Consider the following 14,022-nt stretch of genomic DNA (forward strand, 5'->3'; position numbering starts at 1 on the left):
CCCGGCCAGTGGCAGGCACCCAGGGCCAGTGACCCCACCACGCCCCCCACAGCAACAAAAAACACTACATCACTGCCACTGCAACGACCGCCCAGGGAGAAACACTATCCAGCTCAGCTCCACCATTGCCGCCCAGCCGATCCAAACGCCAGTGACCCCATGCCCTAGAAGTGGACACAACCCCTCCACCCCACAGGCCGCAGCCCCTCCACGCCACCCCCCTGTCCACCACCCCGATCCTCCCTCGGACAAGAAAGCCAGCAGAGCAGCACACCTCCAAGCCCGCCCAACCCCCCCAGAAAGTGCCAGCAGCTCCAGCCCACCAGTCCACGAGAGGGATACATGCACTGGCCGGGGACCTGGGCCATGCGGGCCAAGCGCTCCAGGCCAAGCACACCCCACCAGCCGTCCCGGTGTAGTCACAAGACATGCTCTGCCGCCCCACCCACCCGACCGCCAACCACAGCACAGCGCCCGACCCCGGGCCAGGAAGCCGTGGAAAGAAGGCCAAACCCGGGGGCGCCCCAGCCCATCGGCCACCCGCACCCCCGCACGGCGCACCCCAGCTCAAATCCGACTAGAGGGCCCATTCCCTCTCCCGACCTCCGACCACAGATGGGAAATAGCGAACGGGGTGTGAAAAGACGCCAAGCCTGCCTCCACCAGCTCAAATGTGGTGTTGATGCGTGTTGTTGTGTGCATTTAAAAAGAAAAACGGTGGGGAAGAGGGTGTGCCCGGCACCCATACCCCTGCCAGAAGCAGCCCCGCAAAGCTACACTCCGTGGCCCACAAAAGGCAAGAGAGCCCACAGAGCCAAAACCCATCCGGAAGCCGAGACCAATCCACCCCGAGACCAACCCCGGCCAGCCTGCACACTCGGGCCATGCAGACCCCTCCAAACCCCCTCCCCCAGACAGAAAAGGGACCAGCGTCAGTAACCGGAACCAAGACAAGGAACCAGAAACCGAGCCGGAACCACCCAAGACCAAACAACGCCCCCAACCATCCAAGGCCAACCACCCCTCCCCACCCCAGAAGGAAACCTACACCCACCCCAACATTCGAACAACTCCCAGAGCACATAAGACACTGGACAGCCAGGCTGACACCGCCCCACCCCCTCCCGCAGACCCTCCTCCCCGCCAGCAGAATGTGCTCCTTGAAGGAAGAAGCACCTGCAATGAGATGGGACCTACCTGCCAGTTTCGGAGGCCCTTATGCCTACCGATACACCAAAGGTCCCCGAGCCAGGGCCGGTCGCCGGGCATGCACCAGCCCAAAACCCCGGCAACATACCCGCCAGGACCCAAGACCCCCAAGGCCCAGCCAGGACTCGAGACGGGGAGCGATACGCCCCAGGGACCCCGAGCCCCAAGCCCACCCCAGACCCACCCAGGAGCAGCACGGGCACCAGGCCAGTGACCTATGTCTGTCACCGCAGGCCCCCAAAAGCATCGCATGCAGCTACCAGATGTCCCCCCCAAGAGCCACCAAAGCCCCACCCCGGCCGGGACCACAGCCCCCAGCTCCAGACCCCCAGTGATCCCAGCCCAGGGACACCCCAAATGCCCCAACCCAGACACCCCCCCAAATCCACCACAATGCCCCACAGGATGAAGCCAAGGGCGCCCCACCCCCACTAGGTGATGTAGCCGATTAAAGGAGCCCAGAGAGATTGATCTTACGTGGAGGCAGAGGCTGTCTCAAGGCTTATATAATCCGACAGAAAATTTCTATACTGATTAATATTAAGAAGGTTTTTATTTTTACAGTTCATGAGGATAGTTTTCTTAGTGATGCATAAGGCAGTGAAAACCATGTGAACTGAATTTGTCTCTATGATGACATCATCAAAGTTGCCCAACAAGCAAAGTGAAGGGGAAGGTGAAATATTACATCTCAGACACTTTGATAAGTCTTCACATATCAGGCACCAGAACCTCTGAACGGGTGTACATAACCATAGTGCATGGATATAATTATCTGGTATATTGCTTGTAAGCAAATATTGGAAGGTGCCAAGCCCATCCTGAACATTCGTTGACCTGTATAGTATACTCTATGAAGGATTTTATATTGTATTAATTGCAAAATGGGGTTACTTGTCAGTTTAAAAGTTCTGGAACATATCTGAGACCAGAATGTTTGGTCAAAGTTAACTGATAAGTCCACCTCCCATTTTGTAATAGGAAGGGAAACTGATTCATCTATATTAGACAGTGTCCTGTATATTTTAGATATTAATTTGGGGGGGTTGAGTTTTAGGAACTCTAGTACACTTGATGGCATTTGTAACCCAACGTTAAGTCTAAATTTATTTTTTATTATTGATGTAATTTGTTGATATTCTAAAAATGTATTCTTGTCCATCCCGTATTGTATAATTAATCTGTTAAATGGGATGAACTGAATTCCTTCAAATATATGTTCCAGGTATTCAATTCCTTTACTCCTCCAATATGGAAAATTTATCATATTATTTTTTTGTAGGATGTCAGGGTTGTTCCAGATGGGATTAGTGAAGACCCTGTCATTTTTAGATATTCCCACCATGCTGTCAGAGAGGTGTTGACTTTGAGGCTTTTGAAGCATACATGCCATTTTTTATTTGAGCTAATAAATGGTAAATCTGAAATCTTAATATTATTGCATAGTGTCTGTTCTACGTCTAGCCAGGGTTCATCTAGAGGACTGTGTTTAAACCATTTTGAGATGTAATGTAGCCTGTTAGCTAAGAAGTAAAGATGAAAGTTAGGCAGATCTAGTCCTCCTTTATCTTTGGTCTTTTGTAGTGTTTTTAGGCTAATACGTGGGGGCTTATCTTTCCAGAGAAATTTAGTGATGGAGGAGTCCAGAGATCTAAACCAGTCAGATGACGGTTTATTCGGAATCATTGAGAATAAGTAATTGATTTTTGGCAAGACCATCATTTTTATTGAAGCAACCTTACCCATGAGTGATATGGGTAGAGATTTCCATCTAGCGAGATCATCTTGCACTTTTTTTAAGAGCGGGATGTGGTTTAGTTTTGTTAACAGGAAACACGATCGGACTGATTGGATGCTCTGTTGCTCTGGGTAACGTCACTTCCTGTTTTTGCTGTTGGTGATTTGTTTGGTGTGTGAAACTCTCTCGTTTGATCTGATTTATCTCTACTGTGATATCTCTTACTTGTTCTAATACATAAGCACGTTAAAACACTTACTTTCTGTTGCTACTTTTAACATTTGGGACTCTCCGTTTTTACACGGTTTTTCTAGTAGTGGTAAGGGGTCGCTAGCTTAGCGTTAGCTCCACCATGACTACCCGTTCTACTGTTTCTCTCTCTGAGTCTTCTCCTCTCTCCTGCTCTCTGTGTCAGATGTTCAGTTACTCCTCTGCCTCCTTTAGTGATAATGGGACGTGTAATAAATGTAGCATTTTTGTAGCTTTGGAGGCGAGGGTGTCGGAATTGGAGGCCCGGCTCCGCGCTGTTGAAAATCCAGCAGATAGCCGAGGCCCCTTAGCCAGCGCGGAGCCACCGAGGGTAGCTCCCCGTAGCAGTCCTCCAGCTGAGCCCGCGCAGCCGGGGCTTCAGGCCGGCTGGGTGACAGTACGTAGAAAGCATAGTCCTAGATCCCAGCCCACAGGTCACCACAAAACCATCTGCGTTTCTAACAGATTTTCCCCGCTCACTGACACACCCCCTGAGAAGCCAACTCTGGTAATTGGCATCTCCACAGTCAGAAACGTGGCACTAGAGACACCAGCGACCAGTCAAATGTCTGCCAGGGGCCAGAACGGGCGACTTCAAATCCTACCTGAAACTGCTGGCTAAAGATAAACGTAAATACAGTAAGATTGTTATTCACGCTGCGGTAATGACACCCGGTTACGTCAATCGGAGGTCACCAAAGTTAGTGTTGCTTTGGTGTGTAAGTTTGCCAAAACAATGTCGGACTCCGTAATTTTCTCTGGTCCCCTCCCCGATCGGACCAGTGACGACATGTTTAGCCGCATGCTGTCATTCAACCGCTGGCTGTCTAGGTGGTGTCCAGAAAACAATGTGGGTTCCATTGATAACTGGTGAACATTTTGGGAAAAACCTGGTCTGATCCTGTGATGGAAATTCTTGCAGTAAGCATTTCACAGTGTATGACCTTTTTTATCTTACTCCTCAGAACATCTGTGTTAGAGGAAGAAGCTGTAAAAGCCATTATCAGAAGTTTAATGGTTCAGACCCATCTTTAGGACAATGTCAGGAAGGGCAGTTAGGTCTGTTCCTAGATAACCTTGTCACTTTTGAACTCAAGAAGGGTTTGGGTCATAAAACATAGACTCTTTGCAGTTGAGATAACACTGTCTTGTTCTGGTATAAATACTGTGTGAAAATAGCGTTTGGGGCTCTGTTCAACTGACTTGCTTGGTGACAGAGTCATTCAAACGCTGAAGGCCTTTGAATAAAACTTATTAAGACAAAGTCCGGATTTTTCTCTTCTTGTGAGTCAACTTCTCTCCACTTTGATAAGAAAATTCCACAACAATTTTTGGTGTCACGAACAGGATCTAACGTGCCAGAGGAGACCGCAGGAGGGGGACACGGACGCCTGGCCAGCCTGAGACGTTGCCCTCAGTCCACTTCCATATTACGGTGGTGGAGTCTGGGTGCCCACCTGCGGCTTCTGGCCGATTGGATCCGAACTAATGGTCTACAAATATATCTGGGTGAGAAGTTGCTCTGTATGATATAATGTATATTATTTTTTTTATTACACATTAACCATCATCTCCTAATTAATTAATTAGGTTCTGGAGTTGCGAGAGGGAGGACATCAGCTGAGTGCCACGTCACCCTGTAGAGTTATACAGGGAGGTTGTTATTGGAAACGATAACAAAAAGCAGAACACAGGGTTTTACGGGACACTGGATCTGGCTGTCACTTGCATTGAGGAGGGGTCTCTTGAGGAGCGTGAGGTTTCACAAACACACACAGTTGCATGAAAATACTGATTCACATAGGTTGCTTACAGAGGCCATATTACACTTAGAAGGTGCCTCTGTAGTTTTACCAGGCACGTATCTCCATACACAGAACCCTGCTTTTAAAAGAATGCCTATGTTTTCTATGATGGTGATGGATGAAGAAATTTCTTTTGTTGTAGATTCAGGAGCGACACACTGTTTAATCAGCTAAATGCATCAAAGAGCAGCCAAAGCAGAGTGGTCGTTATGTTCATTCTGTCTCTGCTTCAGGTGAAACAGTTAGGGAAAGTTTTTCTGTTCCTCTAAAGTGTTCCACTCCACAGGGAGTGCAGTTAAAACACTCTTTTTTGGTGTCTCCTTTGTGTCCTTTAAATTTGATGGGTAGAGATTTGATGTGCAGATTAAATATTGCTATTATTTCAAACCCTGATGGACTGACAGTTCACACTCAGAAAGACTTTGACTATGACTACACTGCAGTACATTGGGCCCCAGATCAACCCTTATATGCATATGAGTGGAAGCTTCCAGTTGGTCCTGTACCTCAACATTTTGTCACATTGGCAGTAAATGCTGTGGCACCTGGTTGTGATTTAATGAGTGCAGATGATTTGCATTGTACTTCACATGTATCTGAATGACCTGATTTTGATTATGAGGACAGTTGGTACAAAATTACAAATGAGAGAGTGCACCTCTCTGACATGTACTGGAATGATCACACAGCAGCTTTATCTGTGACTTTGACCTCTGAACAGCTGCATTTTTTTCAAGTTTCTGGTTCGGTGCCGCATGTATCATTGGCCAAGTCTGAAAATATGGAATGGAAGGATGTGGGGTTTTTTGTTAGACGTTGTCTCCTTGCCACGGATTGGAGGGAGACAGATGTCCCTTATGTGTTTGCGTCTCCTTCTCAAAATGCTTTTAAAAGACATTGTCCCACTGGTGTTTCCTGTAATCGTACAGTGCAACTGATTTCACATTCACATCTGTTTTAAGCTACTGCTTCTTCTGCGGATGCAGATCTTGAGGAGCTGCCTGATTCATTGTGGGCTGCTCACAAATATGATGTTGGTCTTATTACAGATTGTGAGCCAGTTGTTCCTAAATCAAACTACAGGCCATGTCAGAAACAATATTTACTGAAAAAGGAAGCTTTGGAAGGAATTTGTCCTGTTTTTGATTCCCTCCTTAGAGCTGGGGTAATTGTACCTTGTCCAAATTCACCTGTGAGAACACCGTTGTTCCCTGTGAAAAGAATTAGGCCCCCCGGAGAGCCTGACGAATGGAGATTTGTCATGGACCTTCAGGCTGTCAACCAGTCTGTTGTGGCCCGTGCACCATCAGTTCCGAACCCTTCTACGATTCTGTCACAAATTCCACCAGAAGCTAAATATTTTTCAGTGATAGACCTGGCAAATGCGTTTTTTTCTGTCCCTGTACACAAGGACAGTCAGTATTGGTTTGCTTTTGAGTTTGATGGGAAGCCATATTGTTTTACTCGTCTTTGTCAGGGCTACACAGAGAGTCCAACTATTTTTAACACAGCTCTGAAGGACTCTTTGGCTGATTTGACTCTGTCTCCTGGAACTGTCCTTACACAGTATGTTGATGATTTATTATTATCAGTAGGATCAGCGGATCAGTGTAGGAAAGACATCTTGAAACTGCTTCAACATCTTCATAAAAAGGGTCACAAAGTTTCACGATCTAAAATGCAGTTTGTACAGGAAGAAGTGACATTTCTTGGTCATGTTCTCTCACATAAAAGCAGAAAACTGTCCCCTCAGCGCATTGAAGCAGTTCTGAAAATCCCAAAACCTGTCACCAAGAAACAAATGATGTCATTTTTGGGTATAACAGGTTATTGCAGTGCTCACATTTTGAATTACTATGAGCTGGAAGCGCCTTTGGCCAGTTTAATATATGGGAGGAGCTTGGCAGCTGCAGACAAAATTAAATGGACAGATGAGGCAGAACTGGCTTTCATTGATTTAAAAACAGCCCTGTCTTCTGCGCCTGCATTGGCTTTACCAAACTCTGACAAGCCATTTATTCAAATGGTGGATGAAAAATCTGGTTTCATGTCATCTGTGTTGTTGCAATCCCATGGTGATAAATTGCGACCTGTGGCTTATTATTCCAGTAAGCTTGATCCAGTTGCAGCTGGGCTGCCTGGTTGTTTGCGAGCTATTGCTGCAGCTGAGAAAGCAGTGTTAGCATCACGTGACATTGTTGGATATAATCCATTGACAGTTTTTGTTCCACATTCTGTTTCCATCATCCTCCTGGAACAAAAGACATCTCATCTATCAGCAGCAAGGTGGCTGGTTGTTTGTACCCCTCGACCTGACTTGCAAGACACCCCTTTGACTAACCCTGATCTTATCTTGTATGTAGATGGGTCTTCCTCCCGTTCTGCAGTGGGCCTGAACCAAGTAGGCTTTGCAGTGTGCTCTGACTCAGCTGATTTCAGGGCCTTGTGGAAACATCGCTCCTTTTTGAAATCAGATGGAAAACCTATCTTGAATGCTAAATAAGTGTCTCATCTTTTGGATGCTATTATGTTACCTGCACGTTTGGCTGTGGTTAAGTGTGCTGCGCACACAGGACTGTCTGATTTGGTTTTTAGGGGCAATGCAGCCGCGGACTCGGCAGCAAAAACTGCAGCTTTGAGGCCTTTCTCCTCAGATGAATCTTTTCTTTCTCTGTCTGATCCGCAAGGTGCCACTGTTCCTGAAATGCAATCTTTTGCTACTTCACAGGAAAAAGACAAATGGCGAAGAGCTGGGTGTATCTTTAACAGAAGTTCTGGCTGGCATGTTTCTGATGGTAGACCATGCCTGCCTAAACATTTTTTTCCCTGGTTTGCTAAATGAACGCATGGATTGGATCATGTGTCCAAAGGGGGAATGCTGGATATGGTTAAAAAATATTGGTATACAAATGGGTTTTCAGTGGTAGCTGAAAATGATTGTAAAAGATGTTTGATCTGTGCTTCTCACAACCCCTCGAGGGTTCCTGCACAATCACAGGCGGCACATCCACCTCCACGGTTCCCATTTCAGCATTTGATGATGGATTTCATTGAGTTGACACCTGCCGAAGGGAAGAAATATTGTTTGGTGGTCGTGGACATGTTTTCTAAATATGTTGAAGCGTTTCCAACGAAACACGCAGACAGCAGTGCTGTAGCGAAGTCTTTCTTGACAGAGATTCTTCCCCGCTGGGGAATCCCAGAGGTGATTTCCAGTGATAACGGGACACATTTTGTTAACAAAGCTTTGCAAGAAATTAGTAAGCTTCTTGGTTTCCAGTTGAAGACACATTGTGCTTACCACCCACAATCAGGTGGAGCAGTAGAACGAGAAAATGGAACAATAAAAAATAAGTTGGCTAAATGCTGTGAGGAAACAGGCTTGTCCTGGCCAAAAGCTCTCCCTCTGGTTCTTATGTATATGCGGATGAGGAATAGATCCAGAGCTAATTTGAGTCCTTTTGAAATCCTTTTTGGGAGACCTGCAAATACAGGGGAAAGACCGAGTACTAACCTAAGCACACTAACAACTGTTCATTTTGAACATTCCATGTTGGAATATTGTAAGGTTCTGTCACGTTCTCTCTCTCTCTCTCCCATCAGACGGTGAAAGCTGCCTTACCCCCAGTAGCTGACAGACCCCTGCACCAGTTCCAGCCAGGACAGTGGCTGCTGATTAGAGATACCAGGAGACGTCACTGGAGAGACAAGCGGTGGAGAGGTCCGTTTCAAATTCTGCTGGTGACTCACACTGCCGTAAAGGTCCAGGAACGTGACACCTGGGTCCATTTTACGCACTGCAAGGTGTTCACTGGAACACCACCCGAGCAGCATCCTGGTTCTGAACCTCCTACCTAGAGGAGCTTCCAACGACCGCCCACCTGTACCAGTGTGGTAACAGGGCAGCTTGAAGCGCAGAAGCCACTCAGGAGAGGCAGCAGGATTTTTATTTTTTTTTAAAGTTGTTTATAATTTGTTTTCTTTGAGAAAAAAAAACTGTTTGCTTTCTGTACCAGAAGAAAGGACATTCCACTTCAAGGTCACGATGCAGTTAAATGGAAGATGGTCTGTTCTGATGCTAATGATTGGTATTGCAAGTATTTTTATAACTCTTGTGTTCATTTGGGAAAAGGTACATCAAAGACAATGTAAGGCTAATTTGAGGAATTGTGTTAATAATACTCATCAGCTGATTCAAAGAGAGATTCATCACTTTTCTGACTACTATGATCATGCTGATAATGTCTGGTGGCAACTGATGCATCAAACCGTGAGGAAGATAAGAAATGATAGTTGCTATGTTTGTTGTTTGATTCCACATGCTATTAATGATCAACCATTTTTGGTACCAGTTCCTATTGATACTGCTTATACTCTAGCTACTTTCTTTCCAGATAACCGGTTGGTGGAGGTCATTTTTCCTTGGGTGAGGAATTATACTGTACGGAAAAGCAGAAATGTTAGTAAATTTTCTAGTGAGACTAATTTAACGTGTGCGTCTACAGGAACTCTTTATAGATTTCGGGGTAACAGAAATCCGATTAAAGATCCAGATATTTGTATTGCTCAGGAGGAAAGCACACCTTATTTCCTTGGAAAGACGGAGGGTTGTAAAACTATTATACCAGTTTCATGTGCCTTGACCCACATTAATACATCTAGACCTTGTCCTGTCAGAACTGATCCTTATACTATTTCAGAATCTTTGGCTCCAGATCCTTTTGTGTTAACTCTTAATCTTACAGCCTTACCGAATGGAAGTCAATTGTATGGCATGGCAGGTAAATTAACCAGGGTTCTTGTTACTTTTCCTAGTAGAGATGGGTTCTCGTGTCCTAAGAACATGGTTTGGATGTGTGGAAACAGATCATATCTGTATCTGCCTGCTAATTGGTCTGGAGTATGTCATCTAGCTCATTTACTACCTACAGTCACGACTTATGATTCAATCAGCCCATTATTAGAGAGGAAGACAATGCTCAAACGGCAAAAGAGAGCTAGGATCCCACATTGGAAAGGGATTTTGGGTACAATTTTTCCTAGTTATGGTGCTGCTAACACCGCCCATAGGATTAATGAGTTGTCAGTTGAGTTAGAAAATCTTATTGCTTTATCTGAGGAAGGTTTCATTGTTCTAACTACGGAGCAGCAGGCTATAAGAACTATGAGTTTGCAAAATAGAATGGCTTTGGATTATCTGTTAGCTGAGAGGGGTGATGTTTGTCATTTAATTGGGGAACACTGTTGCACCTTTATTCCTGATGTGTCTAAGAACATGACAAGTATCCATGATAAGTTTGAGGACTTGCTGACGACCCAACGGAAGGGGAATATGAGTTCCTCTTTGAATCCTTGGTCTTGGTTCTTTGCTGGTGGATGGACATCTTGGTTAGTAAAGATTGGAGTGATTCTTTTATGTTTCTTTTTGATTTTGGTGTTTCTTTCATGTTGTATTATTCCAATGGTTAGGGGAATGGTAATGAGACTGATACATTTTTCCATGTTGCCTGTTGATAAGGATGTGAACTTAATTTCTGTTTGTCATGATTGTGATGATTCTGCATTTGAGGTGACAGAAGGTATGGATACCGATGGATTTTATGTTGCTTAAGATGCTTTAATGATGTGCTAAGTCTAAAGTGTTTGGGGAGTTATTACTGATGTTCAGCATTTTTGTGATATACATAGAGTTTTGATGTTTTTTTTTTCTTTTGTGGTGTTGTTATTCTTGCTCTTTCAGTTTGTTTTCCTGGTGATTTGCGAACCTTAGCTCTTCGTGAGGGCCATGACTATACGGCGTTTGATTTATATATTTTTCTTTTTTGTTTTTTTCTTTTCTTTTGATTATTTTTCTGGGTGTTGGTTTGCTAGAATTTGTATATGATTGTCTTGTAATCACAAGGGGGGATTGTGATGGAAATTCTTGCAGTAAGCATTTCACAGTGTATGACCTTTTTTATCTTACTCCTCAGAACATCTGTGTTAGAGGAAGAAGCTGTAAAAGCCATTATCAGAAGTTTAATGGTTCAGACCCATCTTTAGGACAATGTCAGGAAGGGCAGTTAGGTCTGTTCCTAGATAACCTTGTCACTTTTGAACTCAAGAAGGGTTTGGGTCATAAAACATAGACTCTTTGCAGTTGAGATAACACTGTCTTGTTCTGGTATAAATACTGTGTGAAAATAGCGTTCGGGGCTCTGTTCAACTGACTTGCTTGGTGACAGAGTCATTCAAACGCTGAATGCCTTTGAATAAAACTTATTAAGACAAAGTCCGGATTTTTCTCTTCTTGTGAGTCAACTTCTCTCCACTTTGATAAGAAAATTCCACAACAATCCGGAGAGACGGCATCCATCCCACTTTGGATGGAGCTGCTCTTCTTTCGAGGAATCTGGCTGAATTTATTAGTTCTCCAAAACTCTGACAACCCAGGGTTCAGACCAGGAAGCAGGGTCGTAGTTTAACACTCCTCTCTGCAGCTTCTGCACTGCTACCCACCCATTACCCTATTAAGACAGTGTCTCGCCCATGGCCAAAATTGAATAGATTAAAAAATAATCTAAAAGGAGGAAATCAGGAAAATCTAATAAAAATAAACACAACTCAGACCGAAAAGAAAAATAAAACAATTAAATGTGGCTTACTGAACATAAGATTTCTCTCTTCAAAGACATTGCTAGTTAGTGACCTGATTTGTGATAATCAGATTGGTTTACTTTGCCTCACAGAAACCTGGCTGCAGCAAGAGGATTATGTTACTATAAATGAGTCAACTCCTACTAATTATTAAAATTTTCACATTCCTCAAATTACTGGGTGAGGAGGAGGAGTAGCAACCATCTTTCAGTCTGATTTATTGATTAGCCCCAGACCAATCAATAGCTACAACTTATTTGAATATTTAATCCTTAGTTTTCCTCATCCAAATTGCAAAGCACTAAAACCTCTTCTGTTTGTTGTTTTGTACCATCCACCAGGCCCTTACTCTCAATTTTTAGATCAGTTTTCAGACCTTTTATCTGATTTAGTGTTAAATACAGATAAAGTTATTATAGTGGGGGATTTTAACATTCATGTAGACGCTGAAAGTGATAGCCTAAATGTAGCTTTTAATGCTATCTTAGACTCAATTGGCTTTGATCAAAACATTAACAAACCTTTGTCTTCATTCTCTGGACCTTGTGCTGACATATTGTCGGGGAAGGACTGAGGGTCGGACCAAATCGCAGACTAGAGCTCGGTAGCCGCATCATAGTTACTTCCTACTTTATTCATAAAAGTCCAAAAGGTAACAAAACACACTGCAGGGATGAAACAAGGACAAGATCAAAACTTGCGCAAACCTGCAGGTACTCATAGCAAGGCATAGCATAGTCCAAACGAAGCATAGGTATCCAAGAGTCCAAAACACAAACCACCAAACCAGGGTGGGCGACGGGGGGCCTTGGGAGGAGGGCCAGAGTCCAAAACACAAATAACTCCCTATAAACAAATCAACAAAACCAAAGTACATAATCTCCGGGGGCGCATAACAAAATCCAGGAGGCCGATGATTCGGAGGCCGGCAGTGACGAAGTAGCCATCGAAGTGGTTGATGATCCGGAGGCCGGCAGTGACGAAGTAGCCATCAAAGTGGTTGATGATCCGGAGGCCGGCAGAGACGAAGTAGCCAGCGATGAAGGAGCCGATGTCTCGGAGGTCTGCGGCGAGGATGCAGGCGCCTCGGAGGTCTGCGGCGAGGATGCATGCGCCTCGGAGGTCCGCGGCGAGGATGCAGGCGCCTCGGAGGTCTGCGGCGAGGATGCAGGCTGCCTGGAATCCGACAGCGGAGATGCCAGGCAAACCCACGAAGCGAGGAGTCAGGCAGTGTATGACGTGGCGAGATCCTCAGAGACTTGGCCCTGGCGTCCAACTTGGACCCAGGCAGAAACCCTGAAGACTTGGCCCTGGCGTCTGGTTCGGAGTCAGGCAAAGAGTCAGGCATAGAGTCATGCTCTGGTGTGTCAATCAAAGTCAAAAAGTCAGTCCGTATCTCCAGTAACACCCCCCAGAGGAAACTGAGCAGGTGCTCAGGACCAGGTCTTGGAGACAGCCCATCCATGGGCTCCACCGAAGCATGGTGTGGGAATGGAGGCAGCCCGCCCACGGGCTCCTCCGTGTCATGACGAGGCTCTGTAGACCCGGCGACGGCCGGCTGAGGGTCCGTAGATCCGGCGACGGCCGGCTGAGGCTCCGTAGATCCGGCGGCGGCCGGCTGAGGCTCCGTAGATCCGGCGGCGGCCGACTGAGGCTCCGTAGATCCGGCGACGGCCGGCTGAGGCTCCGTAGATCCGGCGGCGGCCGGCTGAGGCTCTGTAGGCTTAGCTGCATGCTGTGAGTCCAGAGGCATGGCTGCCTTAACGGTCACGAGAATAGGATCGAAGGGACCTCCAGCGGAGAGTGGAGCTGGAGCGTCTAGCCATCCCTCTGCAAGAAACTCATCTAGTAAAATAGTGTGCACGTCAACCAGATCCTGAGGATTGGTAGTCAAGTGAGGAACACACTCTAGGCAACGTGACTTCATAAGTTCCTTTTTGATCTCCTTCAACCCGGCCTGAACCCATGGCGGAGCAGGAGGTCGCACCGACGACCGGAAACCAGCAGAGGGCATGACGAGCTCAGGTGCTGCTACTGCTGCTGCTACTGCTGCGGACGTGGCAAGCTCAGGCGCTGCTGTTGCTGCAGCTGTGGACGTGACGAGCTCAGGCGTTGCTGCTGCTGCGGACGTGACGAGCTCAGGCGCTGCTGCTGCTGCAGCTGCGGACTGCTTGCGGCGCCAGCGACATCTCCGACGAGGTGGGGCAGGCTCCGAACTGGGAGAGTGCGCTGCAGGCTTTTCTTTGGGATGAGGAGAGGGTCTGTGATGCAGCGGACCGGTACCCGGAAGAGGCCTAGCCAGTCTTGTGCCCCAAAACGGTGACCGCTGCTCTCTCTCCACCTGATCCTAACGTGCGCTCTTCTCCGCGGCACGTCGGAAATACT

General features: G+C 46.3%; 1 protein-coding gene across 1 annotated transcript; it reads left to right on the plus strand.

Annotated features, from left to right (window-relative positions):
* The first annotated feature begins 366 nt into the window (after nt 1–366).
* LOC124875436 (extensin-like) lies at nt 367–1,423 on the plus strand. Its single transcript, XM_047377604.1, has 2 exons — nt 367–634; nt 711–1,423. Exons 1-2 carry the CDS (start codon nt 367–369, stop codon nt 1,421–1,423), a joined length of 981 nt encoding a protein of 326 aa, XP_047233560.1.
* Nucleotides 1,424–14,022: the final 12,599 nt, after the last annotated feature.

Source organism: Girardinichthys multiradiatus, chromosome 10 (assembly GCF_021462225.1).
Source record: "Girardinichthys multiradiatus isolate DD_20200921_A chromosome 10, DD_fGirMul_XY1, whole genome shotgun sequence".
Classification (NCBI taxonomy): Eukaryota; Metazoa; Chordata; class Actinopteri; order Cyprinodontiformes; family Goodeidae; genus Girardinichthys; species Girardinichthys multiradiatus.